Source organism: Mesoplodon mirus, assembly GCF_964341445.2.
Source record: "Mesoplodon mirus genome assembly, chromosome: 3".
Lineage (NCBI taxonomy): Eukaryota > Metazoa > Chordata > Mammalia > Artiodactyla > Ziphiidae > Mesoplodon > Mesoplodon mirus.
This window is the reverse complement of record NC_138978.1, coordinates 38,621,234-38,631,050: the sequence shown is the minus strand read 5'-3', so window position 1 is coordinate 38,631,050 and position 9,817 is coordinate 38,621,234. Positions and strand designations below refer to the sequence as shown.

The 9,817-nt window shown below is 49.8% G+C and overlaps 1 protein-coding gene across 1 annotated transcript in view; it reads right to left on the bottom strand.

Annotated features, from left to right (window-relative positions):
- CFAP57 (cilia and flagella associated protein 57) overlaps positions 1–9,817 on the bottom strand; it is a gene marked incomplete at its 5' end in the record, with an annotated part of 75,738 nt that overhangs the window by 13,851 nt on the left and 52,070 nt on the right. The window contains 4 exons of the mRNA XM_082616393.1: positions 866–1,009; positions 1,091–1,225; positions 2,746–2,862; positions 9,248–9,391. Of these exons, the coding sequence (XP_082472519.1) occupies positions 866–1,009; positions 1,091–1,225; positions 2,746–2,862; positions 9,248–9,391 (540 nt within the window). The remainder of the gene's footprint in view (positions 1–865; positions 1,010–1,090; positions 1,226–2,745; positions 2,863–9,247; positions 9,392–9,817) is intronic.

Genomic DNA, 9,817 nt, shown 5'->3' with positions numbered 1-9,817 from the left:
AAATAGAAACCTAAAAAGGTACATGCCTTATAAATGTGAGTCTGATGTTCTCTTTTGATATTAATTCACATTAACTGCCTCAGGTGAGACTGATACCCAAAGAGAAATTGGCAGCAGAATCCTGCCTGGCAGTCCGATAGTGTGTGTAAGTGGAGGTGCCAGTAACGGGGTTAGGCTCTCTGAACGGCCCTAGGAAGAGTCCAGGGAGGTGGGCGTGGAGAGCTCATTAAAGCGAGGGGAGGCCAACACTTAGGGTGGGTGTGGTTGGCTCTGGACCTGAGAGATAAGAGTAGGGACGTGAGGCACCAGAAAAGCTGGAGGAGGTGGGAGGAGATGGGCATGTTCCCAGGAGAGAACTTGGCCAGCAGGGACCATGTGATACAGGTAGCAGAATAAAAAGCAGCAAAACAAAGTAAGGTGAAACAAGAGCTGGAAACAGAAAAGAGGAGAAGGAAGAGAGTAACTTGGAGAGCTAAAGTCACATGGCCAAAGTCCAGAGGGGACAGGGGTCAAGGAGAGGAGTGAGGCAGGATGCAGGAGTGCTTTGGATAAAGATGGGAGTAGAAAAAAGAAATGGGTGGCTGGTGAAGTGAGATGGGGTAGAAATGAACGAACCTTGGAGGGGCAGGAGTGGGCATGGAAATGCCTGGAAAACCTCCTTGGCGGGGCTCTGGGCCATGGTCACTGCCAGGACAAGCTCTGGGGGGTCAGAGGAGACAGGTCAAAGAAGGAGCTTTGGAGAAAGCTAGTGGGTCCCTTGGACATTTGGGGAACCCTGAGGACAGTGGTCTTGGAGGGGCCCTTGACAAGCTCTCTTGTCTCTGATGGCCCAGCCTCGAGGGAGCTGAGGGGCGCGTGCGGGTACCTGCATGATGCGGACATAATCCGCGAGGTGCAGCTCACTCTCCTTGACCACCTTCTTCTTGAGGGTGGCCAGGCTCCTCTCCAGGTGCTCCCGCTGACGGGTGTACTCCTGCTGCAGGTCCAAGTTCAGCCCTGTGATCTCCACCTGATGGGGCAGGAAGGGCTCACCGTGAGGGAGGGAAGAGCCTGGAGGGCAGGGGAGGGCAGAAAGGGGGGCAGAGCTCACCATGTCTGCCCGCTGCACGTACTTCTCAAAGAGAGCACGGACCTTCTCCTTCAGCTGCCGGGGTTCTTGGATGTACGCCACACAGTTGTGAAGGTCCGTCTTAAACCGTTTGACCAGCGCCTCCAAGTTCCGCTCCTGCAAGCAGAGACATTTACTTCTAGCCCCATAGGGACTCTCCAGGGGCAGGGGCTGCAGCCTTGTGGCTACTTAAAGGGACAAGAGACACCTCATCTAGGACTTAACCGTTGACCACCAGGGGCCACACAGGGCCCAGAGGGAGAGGCCCTAAAACTCCTGTGTCCCTGGCCTGAACAGTTGCATTTTTAGGAGGCAGCACACACTGATTCCGTTATTGGCTCTGGATTCCTTCCAGGACCACAGGCCTTAAAAGACTAAAAGAGGCGCAAGCGGTCACCTACTCCTTTTGGAGCCAAGATGGAGAGCATCGATTCTCTCTTGCAGATCCCTGCGCCAGGGCTTCCCTGCCCCTTTGTTAGCTCATCCAGTGTTTCTCCTTCCTGAGGGCTGCTGTGAGTGGGTAGGGAAGATGATGACAAAATTGAGCAGACTGGTTCATCTGCAAACTTGGGCTACTCTTTTTTTTTTTTTTTTTTGCGGTATGCAGGCCCCTCACCGCTGCGGCCCCTCCTGTTGCGGAGCACAGGCTCCAGACGCGCAGGCTTAGCGGCCATGGCTCACGGGCCCAGCCGCTCCGCGGCATGTGGGATCCTCCCGGACCGGGGCACGAACCCGCGTCCCCTGCATCGGCAGGCGGACTCCCAACCACTGCGCCACCAGGGAAGCCCTACATCCTCCCTCTTCCATCACGCTTTCTCAGATACCCACCTTCCCTTACCCCTGACCTAGAGAGCCTCTCCTTTTTCTTCACTCCCACAGCTCTTTATTCATGTTCCATAATTTTCAGCCTTGGCTGGCTGATAATTACTATGCACATGCCACAAATCACCTGTCAACCTCTTCAGTTTGTGAAGGGCAGGATCTGTATCAGTTCACGTTGATAGCTCTGCAGCTTCTAGTATTACTTAGTACAGAGTCAATCCTTAATGTGAGGGGTGGAAAAATTCAATCTGATTCTACAAACATTATGAGGTACTCTGTGCCAGGGGGTGAGGGTGCAGCCAAGTCCTGGCCCAGGACCAGAAGACTGGGTTCCCAGCCCTGGCTCTGTATGTGCTCACTAGCTGTGGGTGCTGGGTGAAGTTTCTACCTTCCTAATCTCTCTGACCTTGCTTTCCTTGTTTATTACATAGAGAGACCAGAATAGGTGATTTCTGAGGTCCTCTTAGGTCAACATTGTTTTGGTGGTCAAGCCTTTAACCACTGACTACAGATGATCTCTCTGAGCATGTTCCTTCCCAGGCCACACAAGCCAATGTTGTGAGCATTCCTATAACACTGGCTTCCCACCTCCTTGATCACTATACTCAAAGTCATTTTATAGTCTCAGATGGATTCAGTTACGTAAATTTACATGAGCCTGGAATAGGGCAGGGCTGTGAGCAAGTAAAGAATGCGAGTTAAAATGGGTGTATCTTAGATATGGGCTGGCTCTGTCTCTTGAAAGCCAGCTGCCCGTTGCAGACAGGCGCCAGCTCCCGAATCCAAGAGCTGCCAGACTCTGAAAATCCTCACACCTTTTGTCTCTCTCTGTGCATCTCCTGAACAGTAGCTCTTAATTTCTGCCACAATTCTGTGATGTTCAGCTCCAGCTTTGTGTTCTGCTTATGGAAATGCTCCAGTTCAGTTTCCATCTATAGACAACAGGGGAAAAAGAGTCAAGAATAAGAAAGTAAGCCAAAGAAGACATGCAGATGTCATGGGGAACATGAAAAGATGTTCAACATCACTAATTATTAGGGAAATGGAAATCAAAATGGAAATGGAAATCAAAACCACAATGAGATATCACCTCCTGCCTGTTAGAATGGCTATTATCAAAAAGGCAAGAAATAATAAGGGTTAGAGAAGATGTGGAGAAAAGGAAATTCTTGTGCACTATTGGTTGGAATGTAAATTGGTGCAGCCACTATGGAGAACAGTACGGAGATTCCTCAAAAAATTAAGAATAGATGTATAACAGAGGATCCAGCTATCCCACTTCTGGGTATTTATCCAAAGAATGCAAAAACACTAATTTGAAAAGATATATGCACCCCTATGTTTATCGCAGCATTATTTACAATAGCCAAGATATGGAAGCAACCTAAGTGCCCATCAGTGGAGGAATGGATAAAGAAACTTTGGTACACACACACACACACACACACACAAATGAATACTATTCAGCCATAAAAAAGAATGGAATCTTGCCATTTGCAATAATATGGATGGGTCCCTTTAGGGTATTATGCTAAGTGAAATAAGCCCAACAGAGAAAGACAAATACTGTATGATTTCATTCACATTCGGGATATAAAAGACATGGAAGGAACTTAAATGTCCATCGACAGATGATGGATAAAGAAGATGTGGTACATATATACAATGGAATATTACTCAGCCATAAAAAAGAATGAAATAATGCCATTTGCAGCAACATGGATGGACCTAGAGATTATCATACTAAGTGAAGTAAGTCAGATAAAGACAAATATCATGATATTGCTTATATGTGGAATCTAAAAAAAATGATACAAATGAACTTATTTACAAAACAGAAATAGACTCAGAGACATAGAAAACAAACTTATGGTTACCAAAGGGGATAGAGGGGGTGGAGGGGGGGGGATAAATTAGGAGTTTGGGATTAACATCTACACACTACTATATATAAAATAGGTAAACGAGGATCTACCGTATAGCACAGGGAACTATATTCAATATCTTATAATAACCTATAATGGAAAATAATCTGAAAGTTATATGTATAACTGAATCACTTTGCTGTACACTTGAAACTAACACAACATTGTAAATTAACTGTACTTCAATTAAAAAAACAACAAAAAACAAACAAAATAAATGAACAAATCAAACAAACCAAGCACATAGATACAGAGAACAGAGTAGTGGCTACCAGAGGGAAAAGGGTGGGGCAAGGGCAACATGGGTAAAGGGGAGCAACTGTACGGTGACGGATGAAAACTGTACATGCTGTAGTACATATGGAAGTAGAAATATAATGCTGTACACATGAAACTTACATACCATTATAAACCAATGGTACCTCAATGAAGAAAGTCAGAGAATGAAAATTATATTTGAGAACTGAAGTTTTTCAGTGGGAATGTTTCCCCTGCTACCGGGGCACTTCCCTTCTAGTTCCCACACTGGAAGGAACCTTTCTTCTTATGCCTCACCGTCCCCAAAGCTCCCCACCCCTTGGCTGATATGTTAACCCATGTGTTTCTATAGCCCGGCTATGAATTTTTTGCCCTTAGTTTCCCTGTTCCTTCCTTCTTTTCTTGAATTCCTTGTAAGTTGACTGGAACCCGTAACCTGAGGCAAGGTTCTGCAGAAAAGCAGCTCCCTCGTTCTACTTTGTGAAGTTGTGTGAGTGAATCTTGACCCTCTGGGGCCACAAAGCATCAGGGCCGACCCTCAAGCAGAAAGTTTTGAGGGATCAGCATGTAGGTGTCCCCAGTCTAAGGCATAAAACAGAAAAGAGGAGGCTGAGAAGGAATCTTTGCCTCATCATTCTGTTGAAAAGATCTAAAAAGTACAACTTCAGAGGGCCTCGTCTTCAAAAGAAAAAGAAAAGAAGCTACCCATGAGCTTCTGACTCTTTATTCATTGTTACATTGGTATCAACCAAGGACATGTGAGTAACAATCAGAGCTTCTGATTAGAATGAGATCAGCTGTAGGTGAGCTCTCCTTTGATTTAATTCCTGCCAAAAGCAAAGGAGTGCAGTCTGACGGACACGCCAGATCTGGTGGATGCTAGTGCTCCTGTTATTAGGGAGGTTTGCTGACTATTTTGAGGGGGATGGGGAGTTCACTGGGTTTTTTCATGGCTGGATGGAGTACCCCCTCTAGCTGAACACAGGCCCTTTGGCCAGATTTCAAGGCTCCGGGCCAGCTTCTCCGGTACCAGGAGGCCCTAGGGAGCCGCATCCTGGACAGGAAGGGGCAGCGTTTGGAAGAATGTTAGCCTAATTACTGGAAGCATTTTGTACGAACAGAGTAGCCCTTTGACCCAATGCCTGGTGTAAAGGCGGCTCTCAATAAATATTCATATGAATAAATGAATGCATCGCAGGTATAGAAGGCCAAGGGAAGCAAGAGTGAGGGAAGGGAGGAGAGCCTGAAACAACCTGCCTCTGGAAGAATGAGAAGATAAACATGCAATGTTGGCAGAGCTACGTGGAGCCACCTGGTAGAGGACACAGAGCAAGTGTGGATATTTACAAAGCTAAGGAAAGAATGTATCCCTTAGAAAGGATTGGCAGGCTGTCACAGGCATAGGGATACAGACCTGACTGAGAGGCAGTTTCCATCTTCAAGAAGCCCCGGGTCTAGAGGGATTAGAGGGAAGTAAATGAGAAGTTCACGTGCAGAGCGATCAACACCATCAGCAGTCAGGGCGGAAAGGGCCCTGTGTGTGCGCAGTGGAGCTGAGGGGTGGCACCTAGGGAATGGACGCTCAGCCGGGTTTTGTAGGAGGAATAGGGTTGTTGTTGTTGTTTTTTTGCGATACACGGGCCTCTCACTGCTGTGGCCTCTCCCGTTGCGGAGCACAGGCTCTGCGGCCATGGCTCACGGGCCCAGCCGCTCCGCAGCATGTGGGATCCTCCCAGACCGGGGCACGAACCCGCGTCCCCTGCATCAGCAGGCAGACTCTCAACCACTGTGCCACCAGGGAAGCCTCAGGAATAGGGTTTAAGGACAAGCTGGGAACGAGAATCTCAGGCAGAGAGAACAGCCATGCACAGAAAGGACCAGAGGCATGGGCAGCCTGGCACATCTCTGCAGGCTGCAAGTGGTCCAGCCACCCCTGGACCTTGGAGGGGTGCGTGTGAGGAAGTGGGAGAGGAGCTAGAGAGGTCAGCTGAGCTGGGTCATGCAGGACCCTGGGGCTGAGGCTCGAATGGTGTGAAGCTCAGCCTTTACCCTGCCCAGAAGTTTAAATAGGTCAGAAGTTTGGGCCTTATCCTGAAAGTTCAGGGAGCCACTGACAGGTCTTACCCAAGGAGTGGCATGATCTGATTTGCACCTTAGAAGGCCTGATGCAGAGGCTCTACCGGAGAGGGCAAGACTGGAGCCAGGTAGCCTGGTCAGGAGGCTGCCGCTGTGGCCCAGGTGAGATGCTGGTGCCCCAGACCAAGGAAACGGCCGCTGAAAGAGAGAAAGGGGCTTCTCCAAGGTCTGAGTGCTTGCAGCTGGCTGTGCCTCTTTCTCTACAATCTTAAAGTCAGCAATGACCAGATTAGGTTAGAAAGGAAGTGATATGAGCAAAGCCCCAAACCATGCTGAGAGTAAAAAGAATCTATTTCACAGAAAGATTGACATAGAAATATGTCAAATTTGAGTAGCTGGCTGGTCAGCCAGGAGACTAGCCAATGAATAAGAACAAGCATCCTTTTCCTGGAGTGGAAATTCCATCTACTCGTCCAGGTGGTACTCATCACATTCAGAGATTCTTAGTGGGGAGGGGGGGCTGGGGAGAGGCATCTTGACCCCCGCCCCACCAGGGGACATGTGGCAACATCTAGAGACATTTTTGGTTGTCATATTTGGGGGAGGGGGAGGACAAACCCCTGGGGGAGGATTGCCTCTACCTCTAGTGGGTAGAGACCAGGGATGCTGCTAAATATCCCACAATGTACAGCACTGCCCCCTAACAACAAGGAATTATCCACTCCAAAGTGCCAATAGTGCCGAGGCAGAGAAAACCTGCACTAGATGAAGAAATAAAAGAGTGTGAAGTAAAATGATAAGGTTCTGGAAACTCCTGCCCTAGGAAGGATATAGTCACGTTTCATGAAAGAGAAGCTGGAAGAGTATCTGTGAGGGGAGACACTTGAGTCAGGGAAGTTTTCTGTTTTCAGGCACGGATGTCTCAGTTCTACAAAGGAGCCAAGGGCTTGCAGCTTCCTTCTTGCAGGGAAAGGAACTTCACAGGAGGTCCACAGCAGGTGGGCCACATGTGTCTGACCCACAGAGGGAAGCCCCCAGGTCACAGGCTACTGGGGAAGGAACTGGGCCCAGACATCAGCCCTGGCAGCGACTGGTACCTGGGGTGGGGCAGGAGGGGTCTTGTTTTACTCTTTCCCAAGGGGGTGGCATATTCCCCTGTTGAGGATCAAAGCCGTGGCTGGTCCAGTTACTGAAGGGAACGTGAATAATCTCTCAGGCATGTTGCAGTGGAAGGCAACCAACCCAACCTTAAGTGCAGTTGACAAATATGTCAGAGGAGGTGGGAGAAGTGGGGCCGTGACTGCCAGGGGCCTGCGGCACATCTGCTTTCCAGGCAGGTAGGGCACCTGCTCTTTCTCATCTTCTCAGGCTGCCATTCTTGGGCCCTGAGGTCACTCAAGAATGGCAGGAGGGCCAGAGGAGGCAGCTCTGTGGTCAGCTGGGAACATCCTTCCTTATCCCAGAGGTCAGGGAGAAAGTTATCATCACAGGACATATCCTCTCTGGATGCCCCAGCCCTGGACTGATCCCACAATGTGGCCTCTTTTCTGGGCCTCCTGGAGAAAAGGCTTTGCTTTTCTCCATGATAGCCCTTGTGGAGCCAATTCTAGTTGGGCCATCAGTACACTCTGCTACCCTTTAGCTTTGCTCAGCACAGTTAGAGAAGATGGAGGGGGAGTAGGAGGCTATTTTGGATGGGGTGGCAGGGAAGACCTCCTTGGAGAGGTGACACACGAGCTGAGACATGAAAGACGCAAAGAAGCCAGTCATGTGAAGATCTGAGAGCCTTCTGGGCAGGGGGAGCAGCACTGCAAAGGTGCTTGTCCTTGGAACTGTCAGAAAGCCTGCAGGCTGGAGCCGGGGAAGGAGCCTGGAGATATGGCTAGAGAGGGTGGTTGAGGTGGGATCACGCAGGGCCTTAGGGGCCTCTGTAAGGAGTCTGGGCTTCATTCTAGCTGGGAGGAGATACCACTGGGGGTTTGCTGTGGTCTCTATGTGGAGACCAGACTGGAGGCTGGAGTCAGGTCCAGAAGAGAGATGATGGAGGCTTGGACTGGAGTGATGGCAGCAGAGGGCAAGGAGGGTTGGATCTGAGATATCGTTTGGAAATGGATCAGATAGGCATCGGTGACTTGGATAGAGGAGTTAAGGGAAGGGAAGAACTGAGAAGGCTTCCACGCTTCTATGTTAAGCACCTGGGTGGGTCGTGGTGCCACTGACTGAGAAATGGGGACACTGGACGAGGGGGACGTCAGGACCACCCTCGTTTAGATGAACCATGGACCCCACTGTCAGTTGCTCACCGCCCAGTGTGGGGAGGCTGACAGGTAAACACGTCATAAGGAAATGCCCTGTGTACTGGGCAGAGGGGCCGAAGGGGAACACTTGTACCCCACTGGGCTCTCAGAAGCCCTCGTCCCTTGCTTCTGAGCTCTCTCCTCTCTGCCTTCATCCTGTTTGCTTCCCAGAACATACTCTTAATTTTGCCACTCTCCTGCTCAAGAGCCTTTGATGACTTCCTACTCCTTATCAGAGGAAGTCCAAACACCATGGCCTTGCATAGGGCCCCCACCAACATGTTTAGTCTGAGAAAAAAGTGTTGAATCCGGAGGGGTGTACTTTCTGGTGGACAGGCTGGTGGCTGAGTACACATCGCCCCCTGGTGGCGCCCCCAGCAACCGTGGTCCAAATAGGTCCAAAGCCCACCCCCAGGCCCCAGGGGAAGCCAAATCCCAAAGCACTGTGCTTTTGCACCACCAACCCCCCGTTTGGCCTTCCCTGTGGCTTCTTCTGCAGAGTGGATGCTGCCCACACCTTGGGAGCAGGGAGGGGCTGTGAGGAGAGCTTCCTTTCTTTAAAAAAATTTTTTTTGCTGCGCTGAACGGCATACGGGATCTCAGTTCCCTGACCAAGGATCAAACCCACGCCCCCTGCAGTGGAAGCATGGGAGTCTTAACCACTGGACCGCCAGGGAAGTCCCAGGAGAGCTTTCTTTCATTCCCTCCTGGCCAGCCAGGAATGGTTGGGAAGGAGGCCGGGGGTCCAGATGGCTTCTCACCTCTTGAATCTGTTCCTTCATCACCTTGATCTCATTCTCTCGAGGTTCTATTTGCTTCTTCAGCTCTTTTATTTTGCAGTCAAGCACAAACTTGAATTTCTCTAGTTCTTGATTTTTCTTTTTCAGATCATAGATTCGCTTCTCCTGTGCGTGAGAGGAGAGAGAAGTTGAGAGAGCTACCAGGACGCCTTGGTACGGAATCCCTTTAGGCAAAGTGCACAAGTCCTGTGACCTCCTGATTGAGGAGGCCACAGACTGCTCCCCTTGCTGGGGACACAAAGGCCGGATCCCCCACCAGAGGGAACCATTGACTTCTTGGCTTCTGTGCCAGGACTTCATTCATTCACTCACCCATTCAGACATGGGTTTTGGTCAACTGTGTTTTCCAAAGCTCACCTGGGCAGCATCTCCTGTGCTACATGCTGTTCTACAAGAGAAGAGCATGCTTCTTATGCTTCTCCATCAGGAGGTGGTGTCTAATTCCCTCCCCTTGCATCTGGCTGGACTTATGGTTTGCTTGTATCCAACGAATGAAACTCAAGTGATGCTGCATAGCTTCCCAGCCTAGCT